The 24,428-nt window shown below is 41.8% G+C and overlaps 1 protein-coding gene across 3 annotated transcripts; it reads left to right on the forward strand.

Annotated features, from left to right (window-relative positions):
* GATAD1 (GATA zinc finger domain containing 1) lies at positions 1-11,850 on the forward strand. 3 transcript variants are annotated; one of them, XM_027102445.1, is made up of 5 exons: positions 1-546; positions 1,331-1,456; positions 3,102-3,161; positions 7,886-8,069; positions 11,560-11,850. In XM_027102445.1, the coding sequence occupies exons 1-5, from the start codon at positions 295-297 to the stop codon at positions 11,589-11,591; spliced, it is 654 nt and encodes a 217-aa protein (XP_026958246.1). In that variant the 5' UTR covers positions 1-294; the 3' UTR covers positions 11,592-11,850. The 3 variants fall into 3 exon arrangements, with proteins under 3 accessions (XP_026958246.1, XP_026958243.1, XP_026958245.1); XM_027102442.1 differs by lacking the exon at positions 11,560-11,850 and adding an exon at positions 9,760-11,242 and having other exon boundaries at positions 15-546; XM_027102444.1 differs by lacking the exons at positions 1,331-1,456; positions 11,560-11,850 and adding an exon at positions 9,760-11,242 and having other exon boundaries at positions 16-546.
* Positions 11,851-24,428: the final 12,578 nt, after the last annotated feature.

A 24,428-nucleotide genomic window follows, 5' to 3' on the forward strand; every position in this document is an offset into this window, starting at 1 on the left:
CCGGAAACCTCCCCAGGCCAAGGCTCGGCTTTCTTCCCAGGCCAGGCCCCGCCCCGGCCCCGCCTCCCGGCGCCGGGACCGCAGCGGGCTGGAGCGGGCGGTGGAGCGGGCGGAACAGGCTTCCTGCCTCCAGGGGGCAGCGGCCGCGGCCTGGTCCCAGGGTGGACAGCTCGGCGCCGCGCCCGGCCGCTCTTTCTGTCTTTGGGAGTGACGGGCCGGCCAGCGGGCCGCCGAAAGCCGGCGGTCGCCATTCCCGTGTCGCTGCGCCCGCGGGGGCCGCCCGAGCCGGCCACGATGCCACTGGGCCTGAAGCCCACCTGCAGCGTCTGCAAGACCACATCGTCCTCCATGTGGAAGAAGGGCCCGCAGGGGGAGATCCTCTGCCACCACTGCACGGGCCGGGGCGGCGCGGGCGGCGGGGGCGCCGGCTCGGGGGCGGCCGGCGGGACGGGGGGCAGTGGCGGCGGTGGCGGCTTCGGCGCGGCGACCTTCGCCAGCACCTCGGCCGCCCCTCCGCAGAGCAACGGGGGCGGGGGCGGCAAGCAGGTGAGCTCCTCCGGCCCCTCCCTCCGGCGGAGGTCGACCGGGCGCTTGGCGGGCGGAGGCCGGGCGGGCGGGGGCCTCCCGGGATCGCCGTGCTCATACTGGGCCGGGCCGCCCCTTCCCATCCCGGTTGAGAACATGGTCTTTGGTTCGGCCCATTCTCAGCACCTTTTCTAGTGTGGAACTGAAAGGCTAGAGAAGCAAGAAAAGTGAAAACGCTTCAGAAATTCCCCCATTGTAATGTTTTGGATAGCAACCAGACATCTCAGTATACACATGTATACATAGAGATGTCAGCAGAGTCATGCTACTGGACCTCTTTACCTGTTAATAAAGTTCATTTTGTCATAATGTCGTGCTATTAAGATTATCATGTCATCATTTTCAGTGGCAGCATAAGTATTACATTGCAGGAGGTGGCATACCAAACCCGTTCTCTGGCGTAGGAGAGTTGAGTTTTTAAGCATTTTTCTGTTATAAACACAACCGATGAATAGTTCTTGCCTTGGCCTGGACTGACTCTTGTTGCTGCCCTTTGACCTATCACAAGTAGCTCACACCTTTTTCAGTGCTCTGAAGACGCTTGCCTAAGGCTCTCCCTGTTTGAATTAGGCCAGTTGGTGTGATTACCCGCCATAAAAACAAAAGGTGCACTCTTACTTAATTTTTAAATGATCGTTTAAAGTGCATACTCTGGGATCCTTGTAAGATGTTTGTATCGGGACAGCAACCTTTCTGCACTTTTTATTTCTTTCTCTTTTTTGTTCTTTAATTGTTTATGTAACAGAGTAAGCAGGAAATTCACAGGAGGTCCGCTCGGCTCAGAAACACTAAATACAAATCTGCTCCAGCTGCTGAAAAGAAAGTTTCCACTAAAGGAAAAGGGAGAAGACATATTTTTAAATTAAAAAATGTAAGATGATTGTGGACAGTGTCTTGTACTGTAATGGCATTGTGTGTGTAGTGTGTCCTGCCACTGCCTTCATCTCTCATCACTGAACTTGGACTCTGCTCTGGCAGCTATTCTGTAGTGTTCTGGGGACTGGTCCAGACTTTCTAAAAGGGAGTGAGCTCTGTTGTAGGAGGCTTACTGTTTATAAAGTTAATAATACCCTGTCTCTGGTTTTTTAGCTTTTATTTTTTTCTCTGGGAAATATAAAATATTCTAAAAGAAACCTAAACCTCCAGCGCATTTTACTGGGTTCTCTGGAAAGGATGAGATGGGGTTATAGTTCTTGGTGTGGCCAGGTATACTGGGAAAACCTTTTTTTTTTTCATTCTTAAAGCTCTAATAAATAATACCGAAACTCATTCATTTCCATATTTGTTTGTTATTATGGCCCCAGAAGACGTTTCTTACTGATTTATAATGATCAACTTGATGAATATGAATGAAAAATTTTACTAAATCTTCTTTATCTCTTCTTCTGTGAGCAAGTAGATGGTCGAAAGACTTGTGCTGGGGTAGTGGAAAGCATATTTTTGTTGCAGTAAATTCTCATTGTTTTTGTAAATACAAGGGACAGTGGTCAAACACAATGGGCAATGCATTATATACTATTTTTTTAAAACCTCAGTATGGTACTCTTTGCTTTCAGAACAGGAATGCTTCACTTACCAGTAAAGGCATTTCTGAAGTTGGGTGTGTTTATTTAAAAAACTCAGAGAAGCCTTGCGTTATATTCTTGTGCAGATTGTGGATCCTTTTTCTTGTTTAGAATAGTTGCCCCTAATTTATATAAGAGTTTTATAATTCAGTTTTCTAAAATGAGGTGTTTATTGACTAGACAAAACATGTAAATATTGGACTATAGTTGTATACACTTAAATGCTCTAAACATGTTTTCCTCTTAAGTATGGTGGAATATGTTCTCTGCAAGTATTTTAATATCAATTTCTCTAACAACGCCTTTCTTCAAGGATAATACCAAGACATATTTGGGAAGGCCTAGTTACTGTGTTGTGGCGTGAAAGTGTGTGTCACAGCTTAGGAAGGAATTTCAATGATGGTTGAGTGGTGGCAAGTTACTAAGAACTCCCAAGAAAGTTTCCTTTAGCCTTGGTTCAGGCTTGCTAGAAAATTAGTTCTGATGATACTGTCATAACTAGTTCCATAGTTAAGTGGAGATGGAAAATGTCTTTGAGGAGACACGTTTTTTATTATTCCCACCTCCGTCATGCTCTGGCCATTAGAGCCAGATTTTTTTTATAACTAGAATGCGTAGTAAAGCTTTGAGAAGGCTTCTGTTAGATTTCAGCCACGTAGTCAGGAGCCGGTCCTTTGGGGCTCAGCAATTTTTAAGCTAAAGGTAGCAGAAGTATTCAGACCAGGCTTTGCCACAACGATCAGAAAAGCACTTTTTTTTCTTTTTTACTGCAGTTCTTGTCACCAAACAACAACTTTAGTATTTCTTAAATTACAGAACTCTCATATATGGCTGGAAAAATGCCTGTACACGCTACACACACACGCACACACACACACACACACACGCACACGCACACACAAACACACACATTATGAATGTGCTAATATTTTTACTTTTGTTTTTTCACAGCCCATCAAAGCCCCTGAGTCAGTTTCCACCATAATCACTGCAGAATCAATCTTCTACAAGGTGAGCATCTGTAGTTACTGAAGGAAGGTTTGAATTTATTGTACAATGTGCTACTAAAATGCTGGGTTAGTCTAAAAGTCTCTGCTACTCTGTATAAGGTGTGATTGTGGTTTTTGTTCCTTTCTAAGCTATTTTTCCCTGTAGGTGGCTATTATAAAACATCTCATCCAGAGCTGAGTTGGGAGAGGAAGTTGCCTAATGAAATACGATATGAGGATCTTAAGTATTTTTTAATGTAGATTATGGGAATCGTTTTTAAAATGAAAATGTATGGTGTGGAGCCATTGAGTATGATGCTTGCTGTGGGTTTGTCATACATGGCCTTTATTATGTTGAGGTAGGTTCCCTCTACGCCCATTTTCTGGAGAGCTTTTATCATAAGTGGGTGTTGAATTTTGTCAAAAGCTTTTTCTGCATCTATTGAGATGATCATATAGTTTTTATTCCTTAATTTGTTAATGTGGTGTATCACATTGATTGATTTGCATATATTGAAGAATCCTTGCATCCCTTGGATAACTCCCACTTGATCATGGTGTATGATCCTTTTAATGTGCTGTTGGATGCTGTTTGCTAGTATTTTGTTCACAATTTTTGCATCTATGTTCATCAGTGATATTGGTCTATAATCTTTTTTTGTGATATCTTTTTCTGGTTTTGGTATCAGGGTGATGGTGGCTTCGTAGAATGAATTTGGGAGTGTTTCTCCCTCTGCAACTTTTTGGAAGAGTTTGAGAAGGATAGGTGTTAGCTCATCTCTAAATGTTTGTTAGAATTCACCTGTGAAGCCATCTGGTCCTGGACTTCTGTTTGTTGGAAGATTTTTAATTATGGTTTCAATTTCATTACTTGTGATAGGTCTGTTTATATTTTCTGTTTCTTCCTGGTTCAGTCTGGCAGAATTGTACCTTTCCAAGAATTTGTCCATTTCTTCGTGGTTGTCCATTTTATTGGCATATAGTTGTTTGTAGTAGTCTCTTTAATCCTTTGTATTTCTGCAGTGTCAGTTGTGATTTCTCCTTTTTCATTTCTAATTTTATTGATCTGTGTCCTCTCCCTTTTTCTCTTTTTTCTTTTTTTTTTTTGGGGGGGGGTGTTTGCGGGCCTCTCACTGTTGTGGCCTCTCCTGTTGCGGAGCACAGGCTCCGGACACGCAGGCTCAGCGGCCATGGCTCACGGGCCCAGCTGCTCTGCGGCATGTGGGATCTTCCCAGACTGGGGCACGAACCCGTGTCCCCTGCATTGGCAGGTGGACTCTCAACCACTGCGCCACCAGGGAAGCCCTCCCTTTTTTTCTTGATGAGTCTGGCTAAGGGTTTATCAATTTTGTTTATCTTTTCAAAGAACCAGCTTTTAGTTTTATTGATCTTTGCTATTGTTTTCTTCGTTTCTGTTTATTTCTGCTCTTTATGATTTCTTTCTTTCTATTGACTTTGGGTTTTCTTTGTTCTTCTTTCTCTGGTTGTTTTAAGTGTAGGGTTAGATTGTTTATTTGAGATTTTTCTTGTTTCTTGAGGTGAGATTGTATTGCTATAAAGTTCCCTCTTAGAACTTCTTTTGCTGCGTCCCATAGGTTTTGGGTCTTCGTGTTTTCATTGTCATTTGTTTCTGTGTATTTTTTAATTTCTTCTTTGATTTCTTCAGTGATCTCTTGGTTATTTAGTAGTGCACTGTTTAGCCTCCACGTATTTGTGGTTTTTACAGTTTTTTTCCAGTAATTGATTTCCACTCTCATAGCATTGTGGTCAGAAAAGAAGATTGATACAATTTCAGTTTTCTTAAATTTTCTCAGGCTGGATTTGTGACTCAAGATGTGATCTGTCCTGGAGAATGTTCCATGTGCACTTGAGAAGAAAGTGTATTCTGCCACCTTTGGGTGGAATGTTCTGTAAATATCAATTAGATCTATCCAGTCTATTGTGTCATTTAAAGCTTGTGTTTATTTATTTTCTGATTGGATGATCTGTCCATTGGTGTAAGTGGGGTGTTAAATTCCCCTACTTTTATTGTGTTACGGTCGATTTCTCCTTTCATGGTTGTTAGCATTTGCCTTATGTATTGAGGTGCTCCTGTGTTGGGTGCATAAACATTTATAACTGTTATATCTTTTTCTTGGATTGATCCTTTGATCATTATGTAGTGTCCCTCCTTATCTCTTGTAACAATCTTTATCTTAAGGTCTATTTCATCTGATACGAGTATTGCTACTCCAGCTTTCTTTTGATTTCCATTTGCATGGAATATCTTTTTCCATGCCTTCACTTTCAGTCTGTATGTGTCCCTAGGTCTGAAGTGGGTCTCTTGTAGACAGCGTATATATGGGTCTTGTTTTTGTACCCATTCAGCCAGTCTGTGTCTTTTGGTTGGGGCATTTAATCCATTTACACTCATGGTTATTATCGATATGTATGTTCCTATTATCATTTTCTTAATTGTTTTGGGTTTGTTGTTGTGGGTCTTTTTCTTCTCTTGTGTTTCCCGCTTAGAAAAGTTTCTTTAGTATTTGTTGTAGCACTGGTTTGGTGGTACTGAATTCTCTTTGCTTTTGCTTGTCTGAAAAGCTTTTGAATTCTCCATGGAATCTGAATGAGATCCTTGCTGGGTAGAGTAATCTTGGCTGTAAGTTCTTCCCTTTCATCACTTTCAGTATATCCTGCCACTCCCTTCTGGCCTACAGAGTTTCTGCTGCAAAATTAGCTGATAACCGTATAAGGATTCCTTTGTATGTTATTTTTTGTTTTTCCCTTGCTGCTTTTAATATTTTTTCTTTGAATTTAAATTTTGTTAGTTTGATTAATATGTGTATTGGTGTGTTTTTCCTAGGGTTTATCCTGTATGGGACTCTGTGTGCTTTCTGGACGTGGGTGATTATTTCCTTTCCCATGTTAGGGAAGTTTTCAACTGTAATCTCTTCAAATATTTTCTCAGACCCTTTTTTTTTCTCTTCTTCTTATGGGACTCCTATAATTCGAATGTTGGTGTGTTTAGTTTTGTCCCAGAGGTCTCTGAGATTGTCTTCAATTCTTTTCATTCTTTTTTTCTTTCTTCTGCTCCTCAGCAGTTATTTTCACCATTTTGTCTTCCAGTTCCCTTATTCGTTCTTCTGCCTCCGTTATTCTGTTACTGATTCCTTCTAGTGTATTTTTCATGTCAGTTATTGTGTTGTTCATCTCAGTTTGTTTGCTCTTTAGTTCTTCTAGATCTTTGTTAAACATTCCTTGTATTTTCTCAACTCGTGCCTCCATTCTATTTCCGAGATTCTGGATCATCTTTATTATAATTACTCTGAATTCTTTTTCAGGTAGATTGCCTACTGCCTCTTCATTTATTTGGTCTTTTAGGTTTTTACCTTGCTTCTTCATTTGTGACATATTTTTTTGCCATCTCATTTTTTTTTTTTTTTATGAGTGGGATTGTGTTCCTGTCTTACTGGTTGTTTGGCCTGAGGCTTCCAACACTGGAGTTTGTAGGCTACTGGGTAGAGATGGGTCTTGGTGCTGAGATAAGGACCTCTGTGAGACCTCACTCCAATGAATAATCCCTGGGGTCTGAGGTTCTCTGTTAGTCCAGTGGTTTGGACTTGGAGCTCCACTGCAGGAGCTTCAGCCTGACCCCAGGCTCGTGAACCAAGATCCCGCAGGACACCTGGAGTGGAAAAAAAAAAAAAAAAGAACAATAACAAAGTAAAACATAAAATTAGACTAGGAAACTAACAGATATGTTAGGAAGAATATAAAAATAAAAATGTAGATTAATCGACAACCAGAAGGTACATCAGTACCACAATAGTAAAAAAAGAGGAGGAGGGAAAAGAAATAAAAAAGGAGGGGTGTGGGAAGGCCTTGGCTATGGAGGGTGGGGCCTAAGCAAGGGTGAAGTTTGGGTGGTGGGCGAGGCCTATGCTTAGGACCCACAGGCTGGAAAAGGCCCTGGGGGCTGTGGGGGGTGGGGCTTAGGCTCAAGGAACAGAAGGGGTCCAGGCGTGCCCCGCACCCCTGGTCTCAGAGGGCAGGGGACCTCCTCTGAGAGCCCAGCAGGCTTCCTGGGCTCGAGTGGGTGGGGCAAATGCCCTCCTCTCCTCTCCTGCTCCTCCAGTCTGGGAGGGCCCCTACCCCATGCTTCTCCTGATCTCCCCAGCCTCCCTCTTATGGCACCAAGGACCCACGCGGCCTGGAGGGGGGTTTGGAGGGCAGGGGACCAGCCTGGGAGATCAGCAGGCTCCCCATGCCCAAGTGGGTGGGGCAGTTGCCCTCCACTGCTCTCCTGCTCCTCCCGGAGGGCCCCTCCCACCTGCCTCTCCTGTTCTCCCCTTGGCCTCCTTCCTATGCCCCCAGGGACCCACGAGACCTGGAGGGGGCTTTGGAGTGCAGGGGACGGGCCTGGGAGCTCATCAGGCTCCCAGGGCCCGAGTGGGTGGGGCAATCGCCCTCTGCTCCTTTCCCGTTCTTCCCGGAGAGTCCCTCCCACCTCCCTCTCCTGATCTGCCCAGCCTCAGGGGTGCTGATCCTGTCTGGCTTCCACTTCTCCTCCCCCCTCAGTCCCCCTACGTCCTACTGGTTTACTTTGGGGTTCCTCCCATCTCCTTGGGCGTCAGAGTCCACCACCATTGGCCAGCAGGCGCCCTAGTTGTGGGGAGACACTAACTCCACGTCTTCCCACACCACCATCTTGACTCCACCTCCTATTTTTATTTTAAATATGGGGTTCTCTTCTACTTCCCCCAGGGAGTCTATTACCAAATTGGAGATGTTGTTTCTGTAATTGACGAACAAGATGGAAAACCCTACTATGCTCAGATCAGGGGTTTTATCCAGGACCAGTATTGTGAGAAGAGTGCAGCACTGACGTGGCTCATTCCCACTCTCTCTAGCCCCAGGGACCAGTTTGATCCTGCATCCTACATCATAGGTGAGTTTGACAGGTAACAGACAGGTTCTTGAACCCAGTTAATTTTCCATTATTATGTGAAAGTATATTCATCTGCTTGGGCTGCCATGACAAAATACCATAAACTGAGTGGGCTAAACAACAGAAATTTATTTTCTCACAGTTCTGGAGGCTGGAAGTCCTAAGGTGCTGTCAGGGTGGGTTTCTGGTGAGAGCTCTCTTCCTGGCTTGTAGACAGCCACCTTTTCTCACAGGGGCTTTCCTCTGTGTGTGTGCACTCCTGGCATCTCTTCCTCTTCTTATAAGGACACCAATCCTGTTGGATTAGAGCCCCACCCTTATGGCTTCATTTAACCTTAATTATCTCCCTAAAGGCCCTATCTCCAAATATTATCACATTAGGGATTAGAACTTAAACATATGAATTTGGCAAGATACAATTCAGTCCATAACAGAGAAACGTAAGTACAAAAAAGTAGAGATTATTATAGAAAATATGAAATTTATATAGCTGGGGTTTGAGGGCTATACGTTATTTTGAGTTCCGGGGCAGTATAGTATGCACGTACTAGAATGCTATGTGGATAAGATTTTTCTGAGTGACCCATGGTTAAACTCTATTAAAAGAATTTATTGCTCAAGAACTAGGTTATTTAGGTAACATATAAAAATTTACTCAAAAATGATTTCTAGAGGAACTGTCACATTTATGTCTAAAATCTTACAAATTCCCATTATGTGTCCCTCTAGATGTCACACACATCATCCTAGACCTTTTGCAACCTTTTATATCATTGTTGGTAGTTGAAATGGCAGCCACTGTACTCATTAATTTCAAGGCTGACTAAAGAATTGGTTCTTGACGTAGACTCACAAGAAGAAGTTGTTGATAAATAGAATTTTGAAAGTGTTCAGAGTTTTAAAATTACCCCAAACTCTTCAACCTTTCTGCAATGGGCATACGTTACTTTTGCATTCTAAGAAAAAAGATACAAAAGGTTTTTTTCAGAGAGAACTCAAGGACAAGTAAAGTACCACTGTTATTCCCAGCTGCATGTCAAGTTTGATACATGACCAAGCAGTTTTAGTCTTCTGCTTGTAAGTATTGATACACAGAAGAGTGAACTTTCATTAACCTGTTCTATCAGACAGGATTGTCAGCAGAGGCAGTAACATGACTGAATCACCTCTAGGACTTCTATCTCACCTCCTCTTCCTAATCCTCAGATTGTAAAGGAGACAGCATAGCATAAAGGTTCAGAGCACAGACTCTGGAACTAGACTGTCTGGGTTCCTAGGACAGCCACTTACTAACTATGTGATCTCAGACAGGTTCCTTGATCTCTCTTGCCTTATTTCCTCATGTAAAATGGGAATAATAATAGTGCCTAACTCAGAGGGTTGTTGTGAGGATTCAAAGTATTGATATATATATCAAGTACTTAGAACAGTGTCGACATAATAAACACTATATAAAGCTAAATACTATTTTTAGAATCCTTTCTATATTGAGTTATATTTTGGGGAGAATGTTATATTCCTTAAGCAATTAAAGCAGAAAAAAATGATGGAAAGTAACTTCAAAATAATATATGTTTCAAGGGCTAATGTCAAGTTACCACCAGACCAGTTTCTCCTAGTGTCTAGGAATTTTAACATTTTATGGAAATGATATATATCTTCAAAAATGTGAATGTTGGCTGCCTTCTAGGACCAGAGGAGGATCTTCCAAGGAAGATGGAATACTTGGAATTTGTTTGTCATGCACCTTCTGAATATTTCAAGTCACGTTCATCACCATTTCCCACAGTTCCCACCAGACCAGAGAAGGGCTATATATGGACTCATGTTGGACCTACTCCTGCAATAACTATTAAGGAAACAGTTGCCAACCATTTGTAGTTTAAAAAGTGAACATGGATTTCCAGTTGTCTTGTATTTGTACTACCATAAGACATGCCACATGTTTCTTTAATGAAATTCTTGGATGGAAAAATGACTAAAAGTTTTTTCTCTACTGCCCAGTAATCATTAGCTTGTTTATTACTAGTCACTTAGAAAATTAAAAGAGATAGAAAAGAATTAAATATATTTTGAAGTTAAATATTGCATACACATTAAGTGTGTGTATCCTCCCAGGCAAAGACTAATTTCCAAGGAGACAATTAGGAACAGGTAGTGTCTATTTTTCTCCATAATTTATTTCTAGAAACTCATAAAATGGATTGTATTTTTCTACAAGAATAAAATATTAATTAAGGTTTGAATTTCTAACCAAGGGCTGAATCAAATAAAATGTAGCCGTTATCAACAGTATCTATCACCAAGTTAAAAAAAAAGCTTTATTTTATCATCTAGAAAATGCTGTGACAGACTGTTGGCTGCTTTAACCTTAAGGAAAGTGATTGGTGGATGATGTTATTAGCCTAGGCTTTTTAAAACTTTCATCCAGTTCTTCTGTAGTAAGCAGGGATTCAGAATCATTTGGTTGATCTTAATAGAGCTGCTCTTCACTGCTCTCACCTACCTTCTCAGTCAGAGTGAGGCTTAATCAAAACATTAAGTTTATAGTTCAGACAGACAACTTCACTAAAAACACACAGGAAACGTACTGTTCAGGCATCCCTGAGCAGTAGTTTCTTGACCACCATTAGAACAAACATTGGGCAGTCATAAAAATGATTAATCATTAGCACTGATATCTAAAAAAAGTCCACCCCAAAGTTAAAACCATCTGCTATGTACTCATAACAACAGGCCTAAAACAATGTCTGGGACTTAGAAGTCCAGGTACAGGAATTCTATTCAGAATTCAGGGACAGGTTTTACTTCAAGTGTAGGTCAGCTAAGTAAGGGAGCAACGATTTAAAAGAGGGAAGAAGTGGGATTTGTACACACTTGCTTCCTCTCCTGTTCTGACTGGACCATTATTCCTCAACCCCAGCAAAATTTGTCAGGATCTAATTTAATTATGGTGATTTTGAATTGTAGGAGTTTTAACTGTTACCATTTTTCTACACAGTTAATATTTGTATGTTGTGAGGAAGTTATGGTTTGTATGTTGTATATAGATAGCTCTATGTACATAGTTCTTTCTTCACAAAAGTTACAGTAAAATTGATTGTAAATACCATTGTAAATAACTAAATGCTAATATTCAGACTTTTGGATTAAAATGTATTTTTCACAGTGTATCTTTGGATTTATTTCATGCATTTATTTATTTCGTTTAAACAATTAAATAGGGCTTTCTACCACAAAATGGTGTAAATAGAAGACACCACTGTTGTAGTACTCATAATTTGGAATGACAGATTCGTCATCAGTATGTAATAGATATTAGGAAACTCAAAGAATGGCTGATAGATCAAATGAACATTTAACATAAGGTATTTATTAAAATGAAATATTTAAAAACCAGTGTATATATGGACGATTTGTTTAGAAATTCCTAGATACTCGTGTAATATCTTTTAAAATAAAGATAGAATTTCATATTCCTCCTTAACAGACACCAAATGGCTCCTGTTACTCACAGCGTAGATCCATAGCTTTTCTCCTGTGATGGAAGGCCTGCGCTGATGTGGCCCCAGACTGTGTTCCCAGCCTTGTCGCCAAAGGGGTGAGAGGCTGAGGCAGTGCTCTCCTCCGCTTCAAATCCATCTTCCCTTTCAGACTGCCTGCCCTACTGATTTTAGGCCCCAGCCCAGACACAGAAGCAAAAGCCTTATACAGACTGTTCAGCGGGCTCCCACAGTTGTGTAAGGTAAAATCTCTACAATAGATACTTCATTCTATTTCATTCCTAGTGGCTCTGTTTCTCTAATCAAATCCTGACTGATACTGAGACACTGAAAGATAAAGCAAGAAACTGTTGTTTTTCGTTACAAGCTATTTAGAATTACTTGGCCTTCTTTTTATAAAAACTGTGTACATGTATTACTTTGGTAATTTTTTAAAATTGAAAAGTAATGAAGGATATCACAAAGGGAAAGATGAATAGATTGTATTATAAAAAACTAATTTCTAACTGTCAAAATGTGTATACAAAATTAAAAACCAAACAAGTGGGAATCATTAACCAGTATTTCTTATTCAACATGACAGACTGGCATAAATTAATTACCCAGTTACAAACAAAAGCTACAAACATAACCTTAACTTCTTGTAACATCATCACCATTTGGAATTACCATAACTCCTATTTCCACCTGTTTAGCAGAAGCTGGGTAGAAGGGAGCAAGTTTATAACAAAAACACCTTCTATACCTTCAATACTTCTCCCTGTGGATAGGGAAGGTGCGAGTTAAAAAGATGTAACTTAATTAATTAAATTATTTATTTATTTATTGGCTGCACTGGGTCTTAGTTGTGGCAGGCGGGATCTTTGTTGCTGCATGCGGGCTCTTTTAGTTGTGGCATGTGGGATCTTTAGTTGCGGCATGAGAACTCTTAGTTGCAGCATGTGGGATCTAGTTCCCTGACCAGGCATCGAACCCAGGCCCCTTGCATTGGGAGCGTGGAAAAAGACAGTAACTTTAGAATAGAGAGTGAAGGTGCTGTTGGGGAAATACAATTTGAAAAAACTTTCAATTCAGACATCCCCTCCACAAAGGTAGTAGAAAAAGAAAACACTTTTATTACTGACTGAGGATTAAACCAGCATGTGCTGCTCATCACAGGCAACTGGCTGAGGTTGCAAAGACAGAAAGAAATCTCACCCTTTTATGCAGCCACACAGGTGTGGTCATTACATACAGGTTCTCAAGATAAACAGTAACTAGTCATCATTTAAGAGAACTTGACAGCACCATTAATCACACACAGTTCTTCCTAAATTTACCTGGTGATTGGGGTGACCACCTACGTTAGCTAATTGACTTTATGGGGGACAGGGGGGACAAACGTCTTTATGACAGGAGGTACTTTAACAATTCGGAGCACTGAAGTCTGGCTCCCACCGTCCCACAGAAACTGGAGGACAGGGCTGCTGTCTCCTGACAGTTACATTTCAAAGAGATGGCACCCAGGTCCTTGAGAAAAACATTACTAGATCGCAAAACTGACAGAGACTTAGTTTCTAAAAACATACATTTCAAGGAGACTGAGAAAATGCAAGTTTTCTAAAGTAAGTATTCCGACAAAAAAGGGAGACCTTTTTGCCTTATTTTTAACAGAGGGAATTAAGCTGCCTTTTTTTTTTTTTTTTTTTTTTTTTGCGGTACGCGGGCCTTTCACTGTTGTGGCCTCTCCCGTTGCGGAGCACAGGCTCCGGACGCGCAGGCTCAGCGGCCATGGCTCACGGGCCTAGCTGCTCCGCAGCATGTGGGATCCTCCCCGACCGGGGCACGAACTCAGCAGGCGGACTCTCAACCACTGCGCCACCAGGGAAGCCCTTAAGTTTCTTATTTTAAATTTCTATTTGTCCTTACAGTGCCCTAAATTTGGAAGAGGGAGGAAGTGGGCAGCTTTGTGATTCAGGCCTCATGTCAGGGCTGCTATTAGTACATGTTGGTGTCTGTGAGGGTTTCAATATGGCGGCCACCTGAGGGCTGGGGGAGAGTCCCAGGGCTGGAGTCCATTCTCCACTCATCCAGGACTGTCCGTCAGGGCATGTCCTGCACCACCGTACTTGGTGGTCCTCATGGTTGTGGCTCTATTAACACGACTAAGAGGTTCTGAACTTACAAAGGCCAAAACCATAATCTCATGCTGAAGGAAAATTCCTTTTCTTTTCATTCTCCTCCGTGAGCAGTTGCAAGTGCTTTGCACCTAGCAGATTCACAAATATCTCACTCAGTTATCTCCGTTTTATATTTTAATAATTAATCATATGGATTTTAAATATGTTTTTAGATTCCACTGCCCTTTCCCACCTTTATATAAGTGAATCACGAACACATTAGAATCACTTCTGGAGCTTCAAAAACAAAAACAAAATACAGGACACAAAAAAAAACCCTGCTGGAAAGTTCCCACAAGCAACTAAGTAAATCAGTATCTGTGGGGATAAGACTGGGACCTCATTAGGTTCCAAAGTATCTAGTAAAACTTAAAAATACAAAAAAAAGTTTAAATTTCCTGAGGAGACTCTGACATGCAGCCAGAAATGAGAACCACTGCTCAGGCTCCTTAGTATATAAAATTCAGCTGATAAAGCCTTCAGTTTCTACAAAGAGAGGAAGAGATCTGCTAGCATCCTGCTTTGGGGCAATTTAGGAAGATCATCAAAGGCCTTTCTATGCCAATTAGCCCTGGTAAAGGTAATTCCTCACCTGTCAAGGAACCTGATATACACCAGTCACAGTCCGCTAGCTCAGCTGTGGCTCATTTCACTGACCCTTAGCAAAAGAAGCTGCTCGCCTCCTAAAGAAATCCCCACCTCCTGGCCAATCAGGCTGTTTCCACGTTGCCTCTTAAGGCTGCGTGAAACTCACAACGGCCCAGCGTTCTGGGAGAGAGCTGCACTGCTGGGAGGTACTGCGCTCCCCTCATCTATGGATTGTTTTCCCTTGACTAAAGGACATCAAATTCATTACTAAGTTGTTTTAGTTTTGTCACTTTACAGTTTTGGTGAGGAGGTGGGTCCTGAAGACAGCTGCTGGAGATGCCGGAAGGCTCCTGGACTCAGCTGAAGTTAGCCTCGGAGCCCTTCGGGTTCGCTGCCTCTTTGCCGCTCCCTGGGATCCCGTTATTTTGCCTTCTGAGCTCTTCGAGTTTGTTTGTCCAGACCCTTCCGGGTGGAAGACTGGGGTGTAAGAAACACCAGACCTAATGGGCGACAGCATTTGGATTTGTGGCCGACCTCATTTACAAGGTAAGCGCCTTGGGGAGTTCCTGACGGGTCTCAGGAGCTGCAGAGGCAGCCAGAAACAGTAAATCTGGTTGAATTAGGATTATTTTAACAAGGGAAAATAATGGGTATCTGTCAATCTAAAGGAAGCAAGATAGCAGCTGTTAGGAGACTCACAAAGCCTCAAGGTAAGTGGGGGACTTGGGGCATTAAATTAAGACGAGAAATATCAGGCTCTTTTCACCACCCGCACACCAAGATCTTAAGTAGGCGGAATTCGAAATATTTAAAGCCATTAGAGTGTCCACCACTATATAGAAATCTTCTCAGAAAAAAATAGTAGATCTATTACTAATGGGTATCTTGGAAGCCAGCGCTACAAAATTGGTGGGCAAAGCTGTTAGAGATCTGGCCACCTAAGACTCCTCTGCTAGGGTAAGTTGGTCACCGAATGGGTTATTTTGACACTAGGTCACCTACCAACCTCAAGAAATTTTCCGTGTAACAAGGTATACTGTAAAACACCACGCAGTTTGGCTTTGAGAGACCCAAGGTGTAGCTAAAGAAGTGGAGTCCTCAAAGAATTGAGCTCCCCACCTTCCGGCACACCTGCCTAATTTATATCTAAGAACTGCGGTCCTGGAGGCTGTAAATACGTAAATGGCAAACTCTTAACTAAGACAACCTAGAATCACAGTGGCTGTTATGGGGAATCTTCCCATTGGACAAGATCGTTTAAGAAGGGCAATTGAAAGCAAGGGTTCCCAAACAGAATGGGATACCTGTTTAATTTTTTTCCTTTTTAAAAAAATTAAAAAAAAATTCCGGTTAGGCTGACCCTGTGCTTATTACTCACAGGTGAGAAAGATAAAGGAGGAACTGCTACTCTCCATGGGTTTATCCTGAGGGCTTTTGTTCTGGTAGTGGTGGTGGGTTGCAATGTCAACCCCACTTTCCCCCAACTCCCCCTTAGGATCATTGTGCATCGATCATATTATAAGATACAGGAGGGAGTCCTCAGAGCCTCTGGCCTCCTCTCCATCAGGTGCCAACAGGGCCCCAGAGAGGAAGGATTCCAATCCCACCTCTGCTGTGCTGGACCATCAGCCTCTGGGCTCATTCCCTTCATAATCAAGGCTCTCTGACACTACCAGTTACAGCTGCAAACATTTCTGAGCTGCCAGGAGGAAGCTGTGGTCAGAGGCCATAGAGTAGGTTGGATCTATATTCAATCAACCAAGACCCTGCCCTAAAACTTGAAAAATAGTTAAGATTTTCACCATCCTCAACTTACAGTTAAACGTGTTTAATGTTTTACTCATCAGTTGAACTCTGATCCATCTCCAGATACTGTCACCTAACTGAACTTGTACAGTTTGTCCCAGTATCCTTAAAAGGAAGAGACATCAACTCAAAAGGTTAAAGACTTAGGAATTCCCTAGCAGTCCAGTGGTTGGAACTCAGTGCTTTCACTGCCTGGCCCAGGTTCAATCCCTGGTCGGGGAACTAAGATCCAGCAAGCCACACGGTGCAGCCAAAAAAAGAAAAAAAAAATATTGCTTAATTTACATGTGGGATGATTTAAAAAGTCTGTAATCCCTTCAAAATGGGGAAAGGTAAACTAATCTGGTAATTTACCCAAATAATTTTGTGGTGGGATTGACTTTATGGTGAATCCACTTATCTGTATTTACTAGAGAATATGAAAGTTTCCCAAATGCTACTGAATAAATAAAGTTGCATCAAAGACAACAACAACAACAACAAAGATTCTACCAACTGTAGAATTTTGTAACTCTTGAACACTAGTGCATGCTTCTACTTAGGTGAGTTTTACTTCTCTGAGAAAGCAGTAAGTTTAAAGTGTTTTGTGTATGTGTTTTATATATATATATATATATATATATATTCATTAGATATAAAGCAATTCTATATTCCAGTACTTTATTCCTCTTTAGGCCAGAGTTTTTCAATTTGCAAGTCTCAACCCATGTATGGGTAAGAATTTCATTATTTGTGTGAAATAGAATAAAAGAGAAAAATGTCAGAGAATATCACATGTGGTAAGAGTAGGTGTTTTGTGAAACTTTAGTTTCAGCCATGTGCACATATGGACTAGATCATGAAGGAAAATGTATTACTCTGGGTTGTGGTGAAAATGTTTTGAAAATCAGTGGCTTAGCTCTCAGCATTTTTACTTTTGTGAAGAAGCTGTAGCATTCTTTTTAACTGACACTGATTCCTACAAAATATCTGGCCAGAATAAATGTCTAGCCAAAATGCGTCATTTCACCTTTCTGTCTAAAACCTCTAAAAATTTCACTTTCGGCATATGGTTGATGGTATTTGTTATCCTGGAATATTCTTTGCTTTCTGTTGTTGATTTGTTTGATTCTTGGAAATTTCCTGGGAGGCTGAGTCCTATACCAGTTCTGTAAAAAATGTCAGGTTGCCTAGAAAATGAGTAGACTCCATGACATAATGCCTTCGTCTAGTGTTTACATTTTATATATATTTTTTCTTTATATTCATGAGTATTGAGTATTTTACTAGGGGAATGTAAAATGTCCATTTAATTTAAGAATCCATGCTTCTGGGACTTCCTTGGTGGTCCAGTGGTTAGACTCCATGCTCCCAATGCAGGGGGCCCAGGCTTGATCCCTGGTCAGGGAACTAGATCCCGCATGCCGCAACTAAAAGATCCTGCGTGCCGCAGTGAAGATGATCCCACGTGCGGCAGCCAAGACCCAGCGCAGCCAAATAAATAAACTAAAAAAAAAGAAAAAGAATCCATACTTCTAATACCTCCTGAAACTACTGTAGATGGCCCATTTCCATTGCTTTTACAATCAAAACTGATTCCTAATCAATCATATCAGTTCTAATCTTAAAAAGTTAATGGCTAAAATATTAGATTTTGTTTTTCTCTTCTCCCCTTATTTATTCAAAGACATAAATTTATCCCAATTTCAGCTGAAATAAGAATGATTCACTCACAAATATTTATTATTTATTGAATGATCACCAGTACAAGGCGCACTGTTCTAGATTACAGCAGCGAACAACATGCACAAAAATCTGGCCTTTTGTGGAATTTTCAATATAAAGCGGAGGCAACTGGATATAGTTAAACAAAAAACCTGCAAGTTAATAGCTGGTGCTCACATTAAGTGTTCTCCCAGTCAGACTCCTAATAGATGACTAGATTTCAGGTTAGGAATTATTTTTTTATTTTTTATTATTTTTTTTAAGATGTTGGAGGTAGGAGTTTATTAATTAATTAATTTTTACTGTGTTGCGTCTTCGTTTCTGTGCGAGGGCTTTCTCTAGTTGTGGCAAGCGGGGGCCACTCTTCATCGCGGTGCGCGGGCCTCTCACTATCGCGGTCTCTCTTGTTGCGGAGCACAGGCTCCAGACGCGCAGGCTCAGTAGTCGTGGCTCACGGGCCTAGTTGCTCCGCGGCATGTGGGATCCTCCCAGACCAGGGCTCAAACCCGTGTCCCCTGCATTAGCAGGCAGATTCTCAACCACTGTGCCACCAGGGAAGCCCCAGGTTAGGAATTATTAATACTGACTAGGAAAACATCAAAGGATGATGAGATCACCACTTAGTGTCTGAAATAAAAAATAAATAACACTGAATTTTTTGCTTATTTTAGTAACTACGAGCTATGCCTTTTAGGCCCAGGCTCCGTAGCAGAGCAGACTGCTGACCTTAAACGCGGGGTTTCCTAGAAGCTAGAAGTTCAGAAGTGGGCAGACTTCGTGGGCTACAAATAGGATGATGTCATCCATAGCCAGGAGTCTTTTGGGTGAGGTTGGTGTTGGTTGGCTGGCTCTCAGAGGCCTGTTTTTTGGAGTGACAGCCCCTTCCAGCTAAGGTTCCCTGTCACCCAAAGACTAGTGACATGAACCCACAAGTCTTGGAGCATCTCTTTGTTTTCTAGACCAATAAAACCATCAATAAATTCCTTTCTGATTCAAAGGGCCAGGGTTGGGTTCTGTTACTTACAGCTAAAAATTTGATGGATACAAAAATCAGTACCAGAACTGGTTGCAGGCAACAGACTTTGAAGAAAATTAGGGGACATTTGGGACTGGTTATCTGCCCTAGTTAAAGGCTGAGGGCAAGGAAAATCCACTCTGTATTAAGGGATGTGAATTTGGCATACCACGACATGCAGTGGCGAACCAGCTAACTAAAATATCACAAATTATTCCCGGGAATGAAGTACCTATTGAAGAGGTTGCTGCTATGGAATAGTGTGAAACACATGAGGATTTCAAAAGGGTGAGTTGAATATAGCACTAGAGAGCTTAAAGAGAAAGACAAGCTCAGATGGTTATACTTTTAGCTCAAGGCATAGGCTGAAAATCAGGGATTTGTATGAAGGCTAAAAGAATCCCTTCTCTTTCTGAGCCATGAGGCTGAAAGTCAAATGCAGAGTTTTAAAAAAATTTTTTTAATTTAATTTTTATCTTATATTGGAGTATAGTTGATTTACAATATTGTTAAGTTTCAGGAGTATAGCAAAGTGATTTAGTTATACGTGTGTGTGTGTATATATATATATATCTCCATTCTTTATCAGATTCTTTTCCCATGTACGTTATTACAGAGAACTGAGTAGAGTTCCCTGTGCTATACAGTAGGTCCTTGTTGATGATCTATTTTATACACAGTAGTGTGTATATGTTAATCCCAAACTCCTAATTTATCCCTGTCTACCCCCTTCCGCTTTGGTAACCATAAGTTTGTTTTCTAAGTCTGTGAGTGTGTTTCTGTTTTGTAAATAAGTTCATTTGTATCATTTTTTTTTAGATTCCACATATGAATGATATCATATGATATTTGTCTTTCTCTGACTTACTTTGTATGATAATCTCTAGGTCCATCCATGTTGCCGCAAATAGCATTATTTCATTCTTTTTTATGGCTGAGTAATATTCCATTGTATATATGTACCACATCTTCTTTATCCATTGCTCTGTTGATGGACATTTAGGTTGCTTCCATGTCTTGGCTATTGTAAATAGTGCTGCAATGAACATCGGGGTGCATGTATCTTTTCAAAATATGGTTCTCTCCAGATATATGCCTAGGAGTGGGATTTTTAGTTTAGCATGTATCTTTTCTAAGTATGATTGTCTCTGGATATATGCCCAGGAGTGGGATTGCTGGATCATATGGTAGCTCTGTTTTTAGTTTTTTAAGGAAACTCCATACTGTTTTCCATAGTGGCTGTACCAACTTACATTCCCAGTAACAGTGTAGGAGGGTTCCCTTTTCATTTTGAGTTTATTTTTGTGTATGGTGTTAGGGAGTGTTCTGATTTCATTCTTTTACATGTAGCTGTCCAGTTTTCCCAGCACCAGTTATTGAAAAGGCTTTTTTTTTTCTCCATTGTATATTCTTGCCTCCTTTGTCATAGATTAATTGACCATAGGTGCGTGGGTTTGTTTCTGGGCTTTCTATCCTGTTCCATTGATCTATATTTGTTTTTGTGCCAAACTCTGGCACAAAAACAGGAGTTTGATCCCACAGTTTACTGAATGACATCTATTGAGTTCATAGCCATTTTAGATCTTTTACGGAAAAGTTAAGGTGTTGACTGAAAAACAGTTGAATCCCTGATAATTGGGATGGAGACACATGGAAGAAACATTCCCTTGAATCCCCACCCTTTTAAAATCTTTAGTGAGGCAGGCCTTATGTCCCTTGCTTGAAGACCCTGAAATGCCCCCATCTGTGAGGGATCAGCCTTGTAAAAGCATGCTCATTCTTGCATTCCAACCCTCCCTTCTATTGTCCCATCCCAGCATGCCCTAGAGAGTGAATTAAGTCAATCCAGGGGCTTCCCTGTTGGCGCAGTGGTTGAGACTCCGCCTGCTGATGCAGGGGACACGGGTTCGTTTGTGCTCCGATCTGGGAAGATCCCACATGCTGCGGAGCGGCTAGGCCCGTGAGCCATGGCCGCTGAGCCTGCGCGTCCGGAGCCTGTGCTCCGCAATGGGAGAGGCCACAACAGTGAGAGGCCCGCGTACCGCAAAAAAAAAAAATAAAATAAAAAAAATAAAGTCAATCTGGGAGGAGAAGGCTTAGACAATAAAAAAACTACAATATTTTTCTTTTTCATGCAAATTCTAAAGAATATATGTGGAGGTAGAATATGTGTGTGGGTACTAGGCTAAGTAGGGAAAATCATAATTATTGGTCAAGTTGAATACATTAATGACTTAAAAAAATTTATTTTTGGCTGTGTTGGGTCTTCATTGCTGCCTGCGGGCTTTCTCTAATTGCAGCGAGCAGGGGCTACTCTTTGCTGTGGTGCATGGGCTTCTCATTGTGGTGGCTTCTCTTGTTGCGGAGCACGGGCTCTAGGCACACCAGCTTCAGCAATTGTGACACATGGACCCAGTAGTTGTGGCTTGTGGGCTCTAGAGTGCAGGCTCAGTAGTTGTGGTGCACAGGCTTAGTTACTCTACAGCATGTGGGATCTTCCCGGACCAGGGCTCGAACCTGTGTCCCCTGCATTGGCAGGTGGATTCTTAACCACTGCACCACCAGGAAGTCCCTGCACTTTTGTTTTTAATTAATACACTTGATTTTTGATTCAGTGGCTGTTTCAGCATCTGGGAATGTTCTAATTGACTCCATGGTTGGGTATTTGGAACCCAGACTCAATGACTCACACTGAATAAAGTTGAGGTGCCTGAAATATCTTGGTATAATATAAAGAAAGAAATCCAAAGACTTTGTGAGATACGTATGTTGAATGAATGAATGATGTACAATTCTCCAACTTACCACCACCCAAATCTGTCCCTCAAGATAGTGTGGGTGTCAGAAAATACTCCTCAGTGAGGCCTTATGAAATCATTTGTGCATCTGTCAGGATTGGTTTTGGCTATAATAGGAACCTACTCAGAGAAGCAAACAAGGGGTTTATCTACCTCAGGCATAAGAAGGTCTGAGTAGGACATTTAGAGCTGGTATATCAGCTCAGTGATGCCATCAGGGAACCAGGCTCCTTCTGTTTCCTTGCTCTATTGTCTGTGGTTTTCACCCTCATGTTTGCAAGATGGTTGCTGCATCTCCAGACATTGTGCCCTCATTCCAGGAAGGAAGCTTACCCCAGGGACGTCTACCTACTTATACTCATTGTCTAGATAGAACTGTTACATAGCCATGCATGGCTGCAATGGAGATTATGTCACTCAGTAATTCACTTTCCAAGGACCATAGGAAGATGGAGGTGAGGGTGTTGGAATGGTTGTTGAATGAGTCAGTCTGTAGAATCTGCAACAGTCGATGAGAACACAAGTGGGAGATACTGTAGTAGAAACATGCTGATTTCAGTGATGATGGATCCTGGGGCAGCAGGGGTGAGGTCAGGTAGCTGCAATGTGAGAGGCCAGGTGGATGTGGGTACTATAATCAACAGCAGAGCCAGTGCATTAATTACAGTGGTCTGACCTACAGGGATCTTTGGTGTTGCCTAACTGTGGGGTCCTTAAGACCAAAATAGATGGTCAAAGATGCTACCTGATTTTTATTATTTTAAAAACTCTCTGTTAGTAAACAAAGGCCTGACTTAAGTCTTCACAATATAGTCATGGCCCCTGACCCAATCTCAGGTCTAGATCAGACCAAGAATGCAGGAGAAGTCAAGTGTCTAGGGAAATGGCCCTGTGATAACATCATGAATACTTGCTAAGGATCTTCCTTCCTCTAAGTCTTCCCCAAAGGACCCAAAGCCACTCACCAGGCCATTTCCCAGGTGTCCTGAGAAATAACCAGACCTTCTGGGGATTAACAGATGCTCGGTCTGCATCAGCATGATTTCCCAGAGACCCAGAACTCCACTGTGAATGCATCAGATTGAAGGCATTTCTGCTATACTGAGGGGATAGCCTTGACGACCAGTAGAGTAGGAAATCATCCCAGGGAGCAGATTTTCTGAACTTGTCTCTTCCATTTTGCCAGGCGGTAGAGATGTCTGATATAGAAATCCATGCTGATTCATAGACAGTGGCTAGTAACTTAACTAAATGATCAGATTTGGAAACAGCATGATTGGAGAAGGGGCCATGAGGAGGTCTGGGAGAAAGGTATGGCCAGAGTTCTTGAAATGGATTCAGAGTGAGAATGTTTGTGTCCTGTGTGAATGCTCAGCTAAAATTCCTCAGTGCTTTTAATAATGAGGTGCTCTAGATGACCTCTCTATGGATATCAATCAGCCTTTGTTTCCAGCTACCCAGTACTTGTTTACTGTATTCCTGAACAAAGTGGCCATGGTGGCCAGGATGGGGGTCTGTGTGTGCTCTACAATGTGGCTTTCCCCTCACTGCAGCTGACCTGACCATCCACCTATCCTGACAGCCTACTAGTATGCAGCAATAACCACGTAGGTACATACCAGGGGATGCCAGCCCGTGCCTGGTGGAAGGTTGATTACATTTGTCCCTCTCCTAAAAGAGATGAGGCAGCAATTTGTCCTCCCCGAAGGTGACACATTCTGGAATTGGATTTGCCTTGTCCTCCAAAATTCTGCCACCACCATCTTTCAGGGACTCACTAGATGGCTTTCACTGTTATGCTATCCCTTACGACACTTGCTTCTGATCATGAAACTCACTTTATAGGGAATTCCCTGGACTTACTGTAAATACCCCTCACCCTGAAACAGCTGGCCTTTTGGCGAGATAACTCTGTGAGGGTAGAGTCCTCTTCTGCAAGATGTAGTGCATATAGTATATACTGTGAACCAGTGACCATGGCTTTAATAGAAGGATCTGGGAACCAAAGTGCAAGGGAGAATGGCACTTCTCAGTTAATACCTAGTGACTCAAACATCTTTGCTTGCATTCCTTGTGATTCTGAGCTTTGCTGGTTTAGAGGGAAGCAAAGGTGGACTGCTTGTATGAGGGGAACATAGTGATGATTCCAATGGTTTGAAAGGGGAGGATTACAATATTGGCTGAGTGAATACAGAGATGGTGCTATACAGTGGGGGATGGGAGAAGTATGACGGGAACCTTGTAATACTGAGTGTTCATGGTAAATTTAATGGAAGACATCTGCAATCTTAGGCCACCAAAGGTGCAGATGGAAATGAAGGTTTAGACCATCCCACTTAGTAAAGGCCTCTAATCCACTAAGGTGAGGGCTGAAGTCAGAGGAACATGGAATAAGTAATGGAAGAGAGAAATGAAACACATCAGCCATGGCCTCATGATTAATTGCAGAAAGGGCAATGGTTACAGCCTGTGCATTTTTCTTTGCTGTCTTATGCATTTATTTGCATATTCTACTTAGCTTTCTCCTTTCCCTTTACCACATTACTATATATAGTTTGTGTTGATAGTGACTGACTTTACAATTTAGTTCATAGATCAGAGCACATCCAGATAAAGTCGTCATGGAGCTGGGGGAGGAATGGACATCATTCAGGCTCCTGGCCTTGCAGCTGATGTAGTATATTAGGGGGATGTCATCTCACTGCTGATTGAAGGAACAACTAAATTTATTTAAATTGTGTGTAAATTCCACATTTTCAGATAATCAGAACAATTGGATCAGTAGA

The sequence above is a fragment of the Aethalodelphis obliquidens genome, unplaced genomic scaffold (assembly GCF_003676395.1).
Source record: "Aethalodelphis obliquidens isolate GAN/ISIS:26980383/991018 unplaced genomic scaffold, ASM367639v1 scaffold5, whole genome shotgun sequence".
Classification (NCBI taxonomy): domain Eukaryota; kingdom Metazoa; phylum Chordata; class Mammalia; order Artiodactyla; family Delphinidae; genus Aethalodelphis; species Aethalodelphis obliquidens.